The sequence below is a fragment of the Talpa europaea genome, assembly GCF_964194135.1.
Source record: "Talpa europaea genome assembly, chromosome: 5".
Classification (NCBI taxonomy): Eukaryota; Metazoa; Chordata; class Mammalia; order Eulipotyphla; family Talpidae; genus Talpa; species Talpa europaea.
Genome location: NC_140071.1, coordinates 113,136,396 through 113,153,495, shown reverse-complemented (window position 1 = coordinate 113,153,495; position 17,100 = coordinate 113,136,396). Strand labels below are relative to the sequence as shown.

The 17,100-nt window shown below is 37.0% G+C and overlaps 1 protein-coding gene across 1 annotated transcript; it reads right to left on the bottom strand.

Annotated features, from left to right (window-relative positions):
- Positions 1-410: 410 nt before the first annotated feature.
- PDCL2 (phosducin like 2) lies at positions 411-12,782 on the bottom strand (the record flags this gene model as incomplete). The annotated part of the gene is made up of 5 exons (XM_084234248.1): positions 12,668-12,782; positions 11,721-11,811; positions 7,695-7,838; positions 2,742-2,950; positions 411-568 (listed from the first exon to the last, which is right to left on the bottom strand). Exons 1-5 carry the CDS (start codon positions 12,696-12,698, stop codon positions 411-413), a joined length of 633 nt encoding a protein of 210 aa, XP_084090374.1. The 5' UTR covers positions 12,699-12,782.
- Between the last annotated feature and the right edge of the window lie 4,318 nt (positions 12,783-17,100).

Sequence of the window (17,100 nt, the reverse complement as noted above, 5' to 3'; positions counted from 1 at the left end):
TTTTAATTGGTAACAGATTTCACAGAAAAAGCATATTATCATAAATTTAGGTATGTTCATTCAACACACCTGTATAATAGACTTTAAAATCTACTAACTTAAATGAAATTGCAGGTTCTCTTTGGAAGTGAGAGGCAACACAGAAGACTTGTAATATTTGTGATTTTGTCCAACACAAATCAGAAAAAGGATAACCCCCCCCAGAAAAATATCAAGAGTTCAGTACAAATTCTGGTTTCGCTGAAGGAAATTAATATTCTGAAGTATCTAAAGGTTTCAGAAATGACAAGCTATAATTCTAATATAAAAATGAACATAAGATAATATCTATAAATTTTCCGATAATTGATTATAAAGGCAATAGCAAATAATCAGTATACAAACACTTTAAAACTATTTATTATGTATTTCTATTTGGTATCATCATTATCACTGTTTGAACTATTAGTATCATCATAAATGGAAGTGTTTCTAATCGAAGATATCATTACATCCACAATGCCTTTTTTAGGGTTTTCTTCTAAATCAGTCTGTATTGCTCCAACTTCTGCTAGTTTCCATTCAAGTTCTGCAACAAAAAACCCATCATTAAATCAGATAAAAAGCTTAGAAAACCAAAAAGAAAAATTTCTTGTTTATATGAGACAAAAGTCAATTTTAATAAAATTAATGTGGAAATGATCATGTTTTTTATAAACATGATGGCAGTAAAAGTACTACAATGTCAAAATACAAACTGGATACAGCAAGTTATACTTAGAAGGGAAACTATGGTTAATCTATTTAAAATGATTGAAAATATGTTATAAAAAGTCAAATCAAAGAGCTTGGGAAAAAACAAACACTAAAGATATTCGTAACAATAATAAAATATGTAGACCTTGAGTAGCAAAATGGGAAGACAAAAAATATAGCATATGGAAATACTCAAAAGACTAAAATATCACAAGGTAAAGAACAACTCTCCAGACTCCAAACACAAGAAGATGGAAAATTATATGTCCCTATCAGATAGAGTTCAGAACTACTATAATAAAGCAACTCAGAGATAAGAAAACTCAAGAAAGGTAAGTCAAAGTTATATAAGAGAACTCAGAAAGGCAAGTCAAGGAACACAAAACAACTCAGAAAAGATAATCGAAGAGATGAATTTGGGGGGCGGTCAGAAAGGGGGAATCAACTAATAAAATCAATTAACAGAAAACAGAAATTGAAGATTTAAATAAGAACAGAAATTCAAGAGATAAAGAGCTCGATAAATGAGATCACGAACTCTAGAGAAAGCTATGGAAGTAAAATAGATCAAATGAAGGATTAAAATCAGTGACCTCAAAGTGAGTGCAATGATAATGCACTATGGACCCAAGTGGAAGAAAAGAGAAAAATAGGAAGAAAACAAAACACATTATTCATGATGGTAATTAACTCTAGAGATGCAGAGAGATAAATGGGACTAGGAATAGAAATATAGGTAACTCCCTGGTGGCACATGGGTTAGTCTCAGCACTATGAAGCTATCTGCACCCACTGACACATGGCACAGCAGACCTCTCCTAGGCAGTGTATTTCAGTAGATCCACCTGTTCTGCTCCCCATTCTGTCTCTAGTGAATACTCTCACCCCTCACACCTCTGGCCTACACCCCAGCTCTTATATGCATAAAATAAATAAATCTTTAAAAAATATATAGGTAACTTTAGCTATATCTATAATGCTATTTCAACAGTAACTAACAAACAGTTGAAGCAAACATGAACAAATGTTCACAGTGTTATGTTTGGTAATGATTATATAAATGTTTGCTATATCTTTGTTTTCTTATGTATTACTTTTTTTTATTAAAATGATGTTAAAGCTGAAAAATAAACCCTTGGAAACTAGGAGAAGGAAAACAAGGAAATGCTGAAAAAATTAAAGTATGGCAATCTCATAAATTAGACCAAAAACAGTTTTAGGGAATGATAGTGAAAGAAAAACTGTTGAGAACAGCTTTTCATAATGTTTTTAACCTGGATGGTAAAATAAAAAGATTTTAGTAATGTAGAATTAGAGCAATTTTAAGAAATAACTAAGCCAAAGATCTGGTATTAGGATAGGGGTAAAAAAAAATTTAAGAAGGTAAAAATACACAGTCTTATGTATTGTGAAAGAAAATAGTGGAAGGCATGGTCTGTGTACTTGTTAGGGAAACAAAGGGAATTGATTAACCAACAAAATCAGATAGTATGCGGATAAATTAAAAATGTGTTGTATAGAAAATATATGCTATAGAAATTCAGTAGAGAAGAGGAAGGTGGAGCATGAAATTGTCTAGGATCACTTAATTGGATAAATGAAAACTGAGGAGAGCCACAACAGATAGGTTTATGAGAATAAAGAAGAGTAGGCTATTTCACGTACAGGGAAAGAGAAAAGAAAGTATAAAAGCATAAATGAGTAAGGTGTGTCTAGGATAGAAAGTAAAGACCAGCCTCACTGGGATAAACAGTAGAAAGTACTAAGAAATGTAGTTGGATAGGTGGGCTGAAATTCTCAAGCAGAGCATTCTGAATTTTTTATTTATTTGGGATCAGGAACAAGTAAGAATTTAAATAAGTATGTGGTATGAGTATTAATGTAGGAAAATTAATCTGGAGGCCTGCTAGAAGCAAGAAGAAAAAATTTTATAGCAGTAAACTTTTATAATATTTTCGGAAGTTTTTATATTTTTTATCAGCAAGTATTTAATATAACATAATTACCTTCCAGTTTAAGGTTTATCCCTCCACATTCTGTAATTCCAATGAATTTGCCTTCTATCTGACCATTTTTATAAACAAAAATTGTTGGTAAACAATTGTCATGGTAGTGTTGAATACAGCTATTCACGATGGCTTTAACAAATTTAGTTTCTGGAAACTTTCTTGCTAGGAGACTAAGATGTTGGTTAACCAACAAACACATTGGGATGCTAAAAAGAGAAATAATATACACATTATCTTTATAAATCAGACTAGTTATATCAGTCTAACAAAGAAATAAAACATCTCCAAGAGAAAGGTTTTATCTTTAATTCTTTTAAATGAGTATATCAGTTAGCATCCTCTAACTGATAGTTATTACCTTTAGCAATGATGAATTGTGTCGTCTTCTATTTTTATTACAAACATCATCATTGCCTGGGAATAAAGCTTGCTACTATAGGAATTCGATACTTACCGTCTTACTTAACATAGAGAAAAAAAAATCTGCTACCCAAAAATATGTCTTGTTGGCAAAAAGGTGCTGTATGAAAGAGTTCTAAAGACTGGGTGGAGGCTGCTTTTGAAAAAGGACAATCTGTAAGGGTGTGTCCTGGAAAGACCTAATCTGCTTATCTCTTTTCAAAAGAAGGCAAGACTTAATCTGTTAACTTTATCTACAGTGCTTCTTCATTAACCTGAATTGGCCTTACCTTTCATCCCCAATTTCCCTGTCTTAGCTAAGCTATTTAAGATGATGTCTGAAGCTACAGTGGTGGGCAAGTTCCTTAGTCTTGTAGGGTCTCTCACATGTATCCAGGAGGTAAACATATATAAAACTCCTTTTGGTTTTTTCCTTATCTGTCCATCCAAGGCTTGTTTGATTATTTGGCAATGTAGAAAAACTCAAAAGGTTGTGGGATGATTTCCTTTGCACCCTGACCACATCCACTTAATTCAAGCCAGTATTCAGTTTGTAGGACATAGAACGAGCAAAGCAAAAATAGGACACATCTCAGAATTCTTGGCAATTCTTAGGGAAACAAAAGAATTCCAACTCTTGTCATCATTGTGGGTTTATTTCTGTAACAGTGTAATCGAAAATGGGGAGGTTCCCCATTTTCCCTGCACCACCTATTGAAGGGTGGAGCTGAGCGACTGATGGGAAGCTGGAAAGGACTAGAAGGGTGAAGACTTGGAGGAGGCACAAACAGCAGAGATAAGTGAAGAAGTTGGAGTAAAGTGAAGAAGCTGCACTTCTTTGTGGGTTTTGGACTTGCCCCAGTTTGGGACTTGGAAAGAGACACTTGGAAGGTGTGAGACTGATGGGGAGGCTGATAATGGCAGGCTTTGAATTTGATTCTGCTCCTTTCCTTCCAGACTTGTCTGGTGCCCTCTGCCTCTTTCCTCAGGTTCCCCACCAGGAAGTGCCTTAGACTTGTGGAAAGCTCTCAGGCCTCAGTGGCCCTACTTTGGGCCAACGCTGTTTGGTTGGACATTTACCCATGAGGGGGTGGGTAACTTTGGGTGTTGCAATGGGAAACTATATCCTTTCTTTCCTTTCTCTCTCTCTCTGATATGCACACTAAGACTGTTACAGTTTTTTTCTAGTGACGTTCTTTTGTATTAAGTATGTTTTGTCTTTATGTGGTAGATGGCAGAACCCATTTACAGAAGTCAGGTTTGGGGGTCCAAGGATGCCCCTCAGCCCACCTGTTAACATTTCCACATTAAACTATGACATCAGGAGTTGCTGGTCTCAAACTCCATTGACTTTCCTAACTCTAAATTCACCCACACCTTTCACTGACATCTCAGTCTGGGCCAGTCTAGAGGCTCCCCGTTACCCAGAACTACTCCTTACTAGAAATTAAAATTGAATGGAAGTTTAACCCAAACCTGCAGTTCTTCCTGCTGTATCACTTAATCTCCCCTTATCTTCATTCTTTGTTCCCTTTGTCCCTCAAACTATCACTCACGGACAGTTTTACCAAAGTGTTACAAAAGTATTCCTTTCATTTTTTCCCAAATCCTTGCTTTTCTGACAAGGCCTTTCTCTGTAATTCTGCTTCCCTTTTCTCCTGTTTTCTCAATATTTCCTTCTCAAGTTTACACAAATATATTTGTTAATAAAGGGGGGAAAATGTGTTTGATAACTCTCTTCCCTTCTAATAACTACTCTCTTCTTCTGTTCCCTTCCAGATAATAAAAATCTGTGCAGTCACCTTCCTTCTTCAAAGTTTCTCACTCTAGTGATAACGCTTTCTATTAATTTCCTTTTTACTTCTTTGATTTCCTTTATTTATGCCTCCAATAGAGATGTTCTTTGCGATTTTGTTCTGGATTCTCCTCTCATTCTACACACATTCACTGGACAATCTTTTCCATTCTGATATATTGATAAATAGATGATGAATTTCATATTGTTATAGGACAGGGAGAGGGGCAGCCCAAACCCCGCAAACCTGCCTATTCTAAATGGGTTCTGCCATCCGCCGCATCAACACAAAACATAGGAGACTTTAATGAAAAGGAACTTTAATAAAACTAGGAAACAATACAGGTAAGGCAAAGAGTCTAGTTTCTAAATCAAGCACCCAAAGTTACCCGTCCCCTCGTGGGTAAAACTCCATCCATATGGGATCGGCCCAGAACAAGGCCCCAAAGCCTGCTACAAGTCTAAAGCATCTTCCAGTGGGGACCCACAGAAAAGGGTCACAAACAACCAGACAAGCCCGGAAGGAAAAGAGCAAAATCAACATCAAGATAAAAGCTGCCATTGTCACCTCCCCACGGGTCTCACCCACATCTGTGTTACCCAGTCCACGACCAAAAGACAAGCACAGTTTCTTTACGTGTCTCTAGGGTCCATGAGCCTCCTCCAGGTCTCCTTCTGGCTCCATTCTGCTCCTTCCTCAGTCTCTTCTTCAGCTTCTCCTCTTCCTGCTCAGCTCCACCCTCCCTTGGGTGGGGCAGGGAACCTCCCCCTTTCCTGGGGACCACCCTGTTACAATATCCCCTCCAATCTGGCCGGAAAAAAAAATCTGCTTGGCATTCAGGCCCAACCCCCCCCCACTTCTCCTTTACCATGTCTAAGTGTTATAGGGCAGCCCCGATACAAAACGGGGTGCCTGACTGTGGGTCCTCACCCGCGCGCTTAAAAGGACTTATCAGTACTCTACTGCAGGCACACGCGAAAGGTTAATGAAAGGTTTATTTACAAGGGAAGGGGAAATGAGGAAATGTACAGCTCAGGAAGAAAAACGGGAGACAAAGTTTTAAATGCGTCTTACCCGATCTGCTGATCAGGAATCCCAAATGGCACTCTGAGAGCTGGCCGCGAGCCAGGAGCCGTGAAGCCAGGAGGAAGGAGACAGAGATAGAGACCCCAAGGCCCACGTGTTTGGTTTTTATACCCAACCTGGCTGCTTAACTCCACCCTCAGGTCCCAGCCACCTTCCCTTTGGTGGTGACGGGATTTGTCTTTCCCAATGTCCTGATGGCCTTGGTCTGGAGTGGGGGTGGGGTCCACAAAGCCTGTATGGGATTAGCTCAGAACATATTTTCCCCCAATAATAGCAGTAGTCAAGTCACTGTGATTCTACCTCTCATATCTATCTTCTCTCTCCATTGCCTTACTCTTTTCCTTTCTTATCTGAACTACAACAAATTGTCCAAAATATCTTTGTTTCCAGTCTTCATTCCCCAAGGTCATCCCTGCTGGCAAAGGGAGCTCACCATGAAAATCTTATGTGGTCTCCAAAGGACTAGAGGGCTACTACTGAGATTTGTTATGAGAGTTTTAAAAATTCTAGGAGCTCACAACTCCTCTTTGGCACAGTTGGGTAAAGGCCCCTCTCCACAATCATTGTTATAATAGGCTGGTGAAGCCAGAGGACATTGGGGTGTGCTTAATACAACTAGGCACTTTAAAATTTTGTTTTTTTAGTGTTAGTTTTTTTTTTTCAATGTTAGATTTTTGTTTTGTTTTTCAGTGTTGCTTTTATTTCAGTATAAGGGAGTGTGAGGAAGCTGTTCTGTCAAAAAAGACTTAAATTATAATTTTCTTATGTAATTTAATTTTGTAAAATATTACAAAGGCACTTTATGTTCCTGGTTGGAACCTTGTTCAAAAAGACAAATATTTACAAAATACATTTTGAAGTCAGTTATGAACATTTGAGTAAGGACTGGATATTAGCATTTCTTAGGACTTGTTAATTATACTAGGTAAGGAAATGGAATTGTGATTAAATAGAAGATGACCTTATGTTTTAAAGACATACACAAAGATACTTAGCAGTAGAATGTCATGCTTTGCATACTTTACTTTGAAATTCTTTAAACATAAAGTGATAAAAAATATGGCAAAATAATCATTGTTGAATCTACCCTATGTGCACTTCAGGTGTTCATTTTATCACTGTTTTTCTATGTTTGAAATTTTCCATAATCTGTTTTAAAAGTTAATTGTCGGGTCTCCCCTGGTGGCGCAGCAGTTGAGTGCTGGGCTGCAAAGATGCCTGCAGCCTCTATAGCACCAGCTCGATCCCGGCCGCAGGGCGAGAGTCCCACATGGTGCGCAGACCTTTCCTGCCACACCAGCTGCCTCCCTCAGCAGTGTACTTTGTCAGTCTGCCTGTTCTGCTCCCTGCTCTGGCTCTGGTGAATTCTCTCACCCTCCAGCGCTTCTGACTATACCCAGTGCTTGTATAAATAAATAAATAAATCTTTTAAAAAAATTGTCAATAAGTGTTTGTTTTTCTAAAAAATGTGATGAGTTCCTTAAATTCGACATGAAAATATCTTAAAATACCTAATTTAATGCCTGAAGCTTATGCATTGTACATATATGTGTGTGCATATGTTTATATTTTTTGAGTAGTCTTCATTATATTTAAAACCTTGAAACCAGAAACATGTATTTTAAAGCATAAGTATATTAGTATTTTGAGAAAATGCTGTAGTAATTACCTTGATCTGTATAGATGAATTATAACCCACACATCTGTTTCTGCATTTGTGACTTCATTCACATATTGATTTCCAGATATTTCTCTTAATTCCCCAAACTTTTGTTTTTTCTTAAGAGCTTTCCATTCCTGTAACCGTTTTTCTCTAATTAAGAAATGAAATTAAATTACATTAGGAAATTGTTATATTCTTAATGCTATTCCCATATTTAGGGCAATGAATGTAATGCCAGTACATATCAAACACTTTAAAGAATAATAGAATAACTATTAATGGTTTTATAATGCCAATTTCCCTTTTACATAGGAATTTGTGTTTTCTTGGGTATCATAAAGTATAAGAAGTTAGCTATTGACTATAACGTTTATTTTTTAATTTTAGGTGTTTTTTTTTAATTGTGGTAACATTGGCTTACATTATTTTTGGTTTTAAAATTTATTTTATATTAAGACTAGGTCTTAGTTATTGATATGGAAAGTTTATGTAGACATTTGGCAGAACAATTCTCACATGCAAATTAAATACTTACTAAGGGAAAATATACATATTAGTAACAGTAGTTGACATTTATTGAGGGCTTACTATGTTGCCAGGCACTGTTTTAAGTGCACTATGTTAACTAATTTAACTATTATTAAGTTGGTACTATTACTATCCCCATTACATGCCCTTAACTACGTTTCTAAGCTGACCTTCATCCCAAAGATTTTATGAAAATGTGCAATTTGTTGTTATAAATTTATTGCAAGTAGAGAGAGCTTGGAGCTTGGATGCTAAGGTCAAACTGAACTGGGCTTAAATGCCAGCCCCACCACTTACTAGCCATGTAAACTTGGATAAATTATTTAATCTCTCTAGGCTCCAATTTCCCCAACCATAACTGGGAATATACTAATACCTTCTTACACAAGATTGCTGGTGATTAAATGAGATAGTACATGTAAATTCCTAAGCATGGTGCCTGGACACTGTGAGTACTTGATGTTACCTGTTTATTTGTTCATAGAGAACCTTAAAACTCTGTTAAACTTTCAAATTTTACATATTTGATTTAGTTGCTGAGGGAGAAATAGCAGGGTAGAAGGAGAGGGAATAGGTCAAGATACCATCAGCTGGTGCCACGTAGAGCTACATCTCCAGGAATTAGGTGGGGCAGAGGTCTGCCACTGCTGAGGCTCTCCCATCTCCCAGGGCAGAGACCTGCCCCCCTGCCAGCCAGTGAAATGGTTGATGTCTGCAGCAGCTCTGAAGACAAGAGCTGCATAGGGCCTCCCTGGTGGTGCAAGGGTTTAAACACAATACTGTGAAGCTATCAGCAGCCTCTGCAGCAGAAATTCAATCCCCAGCCCACCAGAGTGCTACCCACATGGCACAGCAGACCTCTCCTATCTGGCCCACTGCTCCCCTCAGCAGTGTATTTCAGTCAGTCAGTGTATTTCAGTCTGTTCTGTTTCCCACTCTGTCTCTGGTGAATCCTCTCACCCCCCACACCTCTGGCCTGTACTCCAGTTCTTGTATGCATTAATAATCTTAAAAAAAAAAGAGCTCCATATATGTGGGATCCCTCTTAAAGGCTCTCAAATGGCCACTCAGCTCCACCCCCTTCCTAATAGGCCCCTCTCTCTAAATGTCATGGTGGAGTTCAGGCCATGGCACTGTGTAGGTCTTGCCCCCTCCGCCTTAGGCAGTATCTGGCTTAGGCAGATTTTGGTCCCTCATTTGTCCCCAGCCTAGAAGGCTGTGCTTGTTGCCCTGAGGGGCCAGGGAATGCGGGGCTTAGCTTTACCAGGCCATAAAACAATATGAAAAGAGTTTCCAAATCTATGTCATTGGAATAGTGAGAGTTAACAAAAGAACTTTACACACCTATTACAATGGCCAAAATCTATAACACTGACAATATCAAATGCTGGTGAGAATGTGAAGCAACAAGACCTCTCATTTGTTGATGGTAAGATGCAAAAAGGGAAAAAAGGCAGCTCCCTGTCCACCTGTGACTACGCAGGTGACCCTCTCTTGCCCTTTCTCTTAACCCTATTAAACCTGTCCTTCCAAATAAAAAAAAAATAAAAATAATAAAAACAAAATGGTACAATCTTTGTAAGACAGTTTGGAGGTTTCTTATACTAAGCATGTTCTAGCAATTGTACTCTCCAGCTTTGAGCTACTGTCTGGCATCCTTTAATTTCACCCTAAAGGGCCTCCTTGGTGGTACAAGGGATTAAGATGCAACCTATGAGGCTAACCGCAGCCACAGCAGCATGAGTTCAATCTCCGGCCAGGGAGCAGCCCACATGGCACAGCAGACCTCTCCTGACTCACCCGCTGCTCCCCTCAGCAGTGTACTTCGGTCAGTCTGCCTGTTCTGTTCCCACTATGTCTCTGGTCAATCCTCTCACCCCCCTGCACCTCTGACCTGTACCCCAGCTCTTGTATGAATAAAAATAAAATAAACATTAAAAATAATAATAATTTCACCCTGAAGTGCTCCTTCAGCTAATTTTTGAGGGTAAGTCTAGTAATAACTACCATACTTAGTTTTTATCTAGGAATATCTTAATTTCTCCAGCACACTGAAGCATAGTTTTGCCAGATGTAGAATTCTTGGTTGAGAGGTTTTATTCTTTCTGAACTTTAAATGTATCAGCCCATGCCTCTGATCTCCAAGAATTTTTGATGAAAAATTAGCTGATATTCTTATTAAGGGTGATTTTTTAAAACTAATTTTCTTACATCGTTGTTCATTTTTGTATTTGATTTGATTTTTTCCCTCAGATGTAGTCCCTGTAGTTTCTCTATAACCATAGCACCCATGATCCGTCACTATAGTCCCTTGTGGCACCACTATTTTGATCTCCCTCCCTCCATCTCCCTTGCTGTATGCCTCAGATCTGTGGTCAGCTTGCAAGGTTTGTCTTTTTTTTTTTTTTAAATATTTATTTATTTATGCATATAAGAGCTGGGACACAGATCAGAGATGTGGGGGGTGAGAGAATTCACCAGAGACAGAGTAGAGAACAAAACAGGCAGATTGACTGAAATACACTGCTGAGGGGGGCAGTGGATGAGACAGGAGAGGTCTGCTGCAAATGTGGATTAACTCCCTGACCGGAATCAAACTCATGCTGCAGTGGCTGGCAAAAGCTTGACAGCACTGAGACTTAACCTCTGAGCCACCAAGGATTCCCTGGACTTAATTTGATGATAATTTGTTAAGATCTTTTTTGTGTCTTTGTTCATAAGGGATATTTTTCTTTAGCATTCTATTTTTGCAATACTTTATCTGATTTTACTGTTAGGATAAGTTAGAGAATACACGCATTTACTGTAATTCTAAACGAATTTATTTCTGAATGGGAATTAATGCTTCAAGAAATGATAGCAGGGCCTCCCCGGTGGTGCAGCGGTTGAGCACTGGGTTGCGAAGCTGCCCGCAGCCTCTGCAGCGCCGGTTCGATCCCCGGCTGCTCCCCGGCCACCTGAGGAGGGTCCCGCATGGCGCGCAGACCTCTCCTGCCGCCCGCTGCTCCCCTCAGCAGTGTACTTCGGTCCATCTGCCTGCTCTGCTCCCCGCTCTGGCTCTGGTGAATTCTCTCACCCTCCCGCGCTTCTGACTGTACCCAGTGCATGTATAAACAAAACAAACAAACAAACAAATAAATAAATAAAAATAAAACATGCCTCTATAAAAAAAAATTAAAAAAAAAAAGAAATGATAGCAACCCTTGAGAGAGATCTTGCAAGAAGGAAAATCATGACCCTCTTTTTATTGGACTTTTATTGATATTTTCCACATTGTTCATATGGAATTTGAAGAAATTTTACTGTATATTATTGAATAAGTTTTTACTTAAGCAAAGTAAAAATATTCTGAGAAAACTATCTTATATAAAGCAAATTAGTTTAAAATGTTACTTAAAAATAATTTTGTTCTTTAAAATATATTCTGAAAAGAAAAATTTTTTTTAGTTTCATTCTTACAATTTTCTTCATTTAAACTCATGTTACCCAAATGAATTACTGTACCTATATATTTCAATAGCTCTCATATCTTCATCATCAAATTCATCTTCAGCTTCCTTCAATTGTTTAAGAGTCATCTTTTCATATGGTTTAACTAACACAAAATAAATTATAGACAATTTATTTGTAAAATAGACTTTATGATTTGTAAAATAGACTAGAAAAACAACATATTAGTTAAATGGAGACCAGGAATATCTTTAAACAAACCTAGTCAGTCACAAAATAGCTTTATATTGGAAAAACTGTAACATTACTATTATTCCCTCAGAGTTCATAGAACTACTAGGTAACATTTAGAAGCAGATGTAAAAAATCAATTATATCCCACAAATTCAGATTTTCCCAAGTAGCTATCTTAATTTAAAATCTTGGCAAATAACCCATACTATGTAAAATGATCAAAAGAGTAGGTAGTTACATTTTAGAAGAATGTGGTGGGAAGAAAAAGCTCGGTAGGTTAGATACCAGGATATTTCAGCTGTTATTAACTAGCATGTGATATTTATTAATATTTCTATTAATTTAAAAGATTTACTGATATGTAGCATCTCCAGTTGCAATTGTTCATGAACTCTACAGGTAACTAGTGTGTATATATATATATATTATATATATATATATATATATATGCATGGAAGAACTGGGGTGTGGGGGATGAGAAGCTTCACCAGAGACAAAGAGGGGAACAGAACAGGTGGATCTACTGAAATATACTGCTGAGGGGAGCAGCGGGTGAGACAGGAGGAGTCTGCTATGCCATGTGGGTCACCTACATGGCTGGGGATCTGTCTCAGGCTGTAGCGGTAATAGAGCTAAGACTTAACCCCTAGGCCATCAAGGAGGCCCTATATTAAACAATTTCCAATGCCCTTTCTCCCTCTATGTGAAAATATAATATCATAGCTATGACTTTCCCTTCACCCAGCCCAGCAAATTCACAAGTATACCCATTGCTTCTTCCTGTAAACGTGTAACCATTTCTTCAATTTCATCTTTCGGCTCTTCTTTTGGTGGAAGAATACCAAAATCCCTTAGGATTTCATTCCATTCTGTATCTTCATTTGGATCCTATATAAAAAAAAAAAAGCACCTATTAACAGTTGCACATGTTAATATATTCTTGTAAAATTTACTGATATGTAGCATCTCCAGTTGCAATTGTTCATGAACTCTACAGGTAACTAGTTTCTATTAATTAAAAAAATTAGCAATGTAAATTAGTAGTTTAAAAAGTAGTAAAAATTAATACTTTTTCACATTTCCCAGCATTTCTAAAACTACATATTTTTATAAACAGGATTCATCCTCTAACCTCAAATGTACACTGAGGTGTTTAGAGCACATATATCAAATATTGTGGAAGTAAACTCATAAGCCACAGAAAAGTGAAACCAATTCACATCATGCACAAGTACTGTTTTGTTTCTTTTTCTACATAATTATTCAAGATCTCCAGATGAATTCCTCCCTGCTGCAACAAGGGGTTAAGCACAGCACTGTGAAGCTATTCTCAGCCACTGCAGCACGAATTCAATCCCCAGCAGGCCAGGGAGCTACCCACATGGCACAGCAGACCTCTCCTGTCTCGCCCGCTGCTCCCCTCAGCAGTGTATTTCAGTCAATCTGCCTGTTCTGCTCCCCACTCTGTCTCTGGTGAATCCTCTCGCCCCCCCGCACCACTATCCTGTACCCTAATTCTTGTATGCATAAATAAATAAATCTTAAAAAAAAAATGTCCAGGTGAGTTTGCTTGTCTTTTCAGTTGCATAGCTTCCTGAGACTCTCACTCATAGGTTAAATGATAGAAAAGGCTAGGAATATTTTCATAGAAATTTGTCTAATATAGTTTCTTTTTAGCTGAATATAGAATTCTGAGACTTTACCCTTGGAGCAATAAAGCATTTTAAAGGCTTCTAGCCTTCACTGTTTCTGATGAGAAATCAGTCATCAGTCATATTACTATTCTCCTGTATGTAATATATCAAGGTATTATCCACAGACTTTAACATTGTACCCAAGTATGCTTGGTGTGGTTTTATTTGCAATTGCCCATTTTGAAATTTCCTGAACTTCTGAGATCTTTAAACTTATGTCTTCCCTCAAAATTTAAATAAGTTTTTCTATTATTTATTTAATTTTTTTCAGTCCTATGCCTTTCTTCTTTCTAGGATTCCAGTTACATGTATGTTAGTCCACTTAATGGTGTCCCTTCAGGCCCATGAGTCTGTGTTCATCTTCAATAGTTTCTCTGTTCTTCAAACTGCATATTTTTCCATGGATGTATAACTTCCCCAAGTCTGTTACCTCCCATCTGCTGTTAAGTCCATTCAATTAGTTTATTCCTGTTGTTGATCTTTCAGTTCTAGAGTTTCCATTAGGTTATTTTTTGTTACTGTTTTTATTTCCCCACTAAGAATCTCCATCTGTCAATTCATCTTCTTTTAAATCCTTGAATATATTTATAGTAGCTGCTTTAAATTCTCTGTTAATGTCAACTCCTGAATAATCTCAGGATCAGCTTCTATTGACAATTTTACTTTAGAATATGATATACTTACCTGGTAGGGGAGATATCATGATCATGAATATGGGTCACATATTTAGCCTTTTTTAATTTTGCTTGTCTAATTGTTATTATATGTTAGACATTGGATGGTGAATCACTGATTTTGTGTTGTCTCCATAGTTTTGCTTTTTCCAGAATACCATATAGTTGGGATTATAAAGCAGGTAGTCTTCTCGAATTGGCTTCTTAGTATTAAGTTTTAAAGTTTTCTTCATGTCTTTTCATGGCTTGATAATTTTTAGTGCTGAATAATATTCCATTACTTGTATGTGCCACAGTTTACTTACACATTCACCTACTGAAGCAATCTTGGTTGTTTCCATATTTTTGACAATTACACATATAGCTGCTATAATTATCCAAGTGCAGGTTTTTGTCTGGATACGTTTTCAACTCCTTTGGGTATACCAAGTAGCTTGATTGCTAGATCAAATGGTAAGAGTATGTTTAGTTATAAAGGCTTTAAATGTTCAACTTTTGTTCACCATACTTAGTATTGTTTTTGACTATTTTGAGCCTCAAGATTTTATGTGAATTTTTGGATGCATTTTTCTGTTTACAAAAAATCATCATAGGATTTTGGTAGAGATTATATTTAATCTCCAGATTGCTTTGGGAAGTGTTCACAAGTTAACAATATTAACTCTTCCATTCCATGCATGTAAAATTATTTTCTACTTATGTTTTTAATTCATTCAGCAGTATTTTATAGTTTTCAGTGTATAAGTCTTTTGCTTCCTTACTTATTCCTAATTATTATTTTAATCTATTATAATAAACATGACTTATATTTATTTTTACATTTGAAAAGGACAGGTTTATTAGGAAAATGAGAAAAAAAAGAGGTACCCGCATAATCACAGGTGGGCAGGAGAGCTGTGTTTTGCTCAGCATCACTTTTTAAATAACCTGTTTTCTGATCATTCTGAAAACTGAAGTCTCCGCAAGTTTCTCTGTTGTAGGTTCTTGTTGTTGGCTCAGGCACCCTGTTTCCTTGTGTGCTGGTTACTTTGATTGATTACTACAGGCTGTCCTTGAAAACTTATGTAATTCTTTGAGGCCTAAGATAAAGAGTGTACCTCCATAGACAATTTATTTCCTCCAAGCATTCCAGGAAAAACAAAATTAAAAATCCATAGTTTGAGGTGTCCTGGATGCCTCAAGGCATTTCCAGACAATATGCCTTAGGTTGTAAATCAATGTGAGACCTGTCTTGGGTCACAATTCTAAAGGGCAGATTTTATTCCTTTTCTGTTTTCTCTCTTGCTCCACTAAGCATCAAGATAACCTTCCCCTACATTCCTCTAAATAAGAGTTTATCTCTGGTTCATACTCCTATTAGTCTCCCATCCTTTGGTGGACCTACCCTTTGTTTCCTCCTCAGCCTATAATCACACCCAGAACCAAGTGACAGATTGCTGATACCCTCAAGGTAAAATTACTTTGGAGCTCTGGAAATCCATTCACCTGGTTTTCCCTTCAGTTTTGGTCTGATAGCTTCTATTGTGCCACTCCTTTGATGCTTTTATAGAGCTGTGTTTTACAGTCTAGCCAGCATTCTTACTTGTATTTGACAGGAGAGTTGAGCCAAATAACTTAGCCCACTATTAAAGGAAATTCCAGCATGCACCTTTTTAAAAAGCCATGCCAGCATTTCAGCTATCTTACTATTCCCTTTACGCCTTCATAGACCAACTTCTTAAAAGAATTATCTTTTTATGCTTTAACCACTCCCATCTACTCTGCAACCTATCCCCAAAGTTGGCTTCTGCCTCCAATAACTCATTCAAAACTGTTCTGATTAAGGCCACTTGTGAGCGCAATGTTGCTAATATCAATGTACATTCATTGATCTATTGCATAAGCACAACTGGAGAGAGTTAGTCACGCTTTTCTTGTTAAAACACTCTTCCTGGATATTCATGATACTGCATTTTTACAGTTGTGTTTCTACCTCCCTGACTGCTTTTTTAAAACTGATTTAGGAGTTAATTGCAATGGGATATAACATGACAGTAAACACTATATTCCACCTCCTCTTTATTTTTACAAATTACTTATGAAATTTTATTTAATAGGAATAGTAATTACAATTACAAGCTATTTTAAACTATTCTGGAACTTATCATGTCACAAATTATTATAGGTTTCTCTCTCTTTTCCCCATATTAAGCTCTTTCAGAACTAGGGACTAGTGAAGCATCAGCAAGCGCTGAGTGACAGTTGAATAAATCAATGAATAAATAAGTAAAGGTTAATGTACTATTCCTTCATTCTAAATTACATTTCAGCCCATTTCTTGAAAAATGCTGCAATTTAGGACAAATTTGCAATTTTTTACACACTGGATAAAGTGTTCTTGGTAAGAATCCATTACTCACACAAAAGTACAATCTATTAAAAATTATATATAACTTATTTTCAAAATTTCCTAATAAATTATACAGTATATACAAATACCAAAATTAAATATATAAAACCAGAAAAATAACAGTGGCTTTAGTTTGGGGAACAGGTAGGAAAAAGCTGTTTCTGTATTCACAAGTCTGCTAATGAAAGAAAAGCACAGGCTTCTGGTTATTAAGGAAGCTTTAGACAAAGGGGTAGGTAGACATCTAAAGAATAAATAGAAGTTTTCCCATCAAATTTGCGGGCTAACATATTTGTGATCGAATAAGATAAACTCCAGGAACAGCTGGTCAACTACTAGGGTTTCCAATCTGATCTTATTTTCAGGTAATGGGGCAGGATACTTAAATTACATTTGAGCTGAATTTGCTAGTCTATGTCTTTAGTCCAGAAATAGTGCCACAG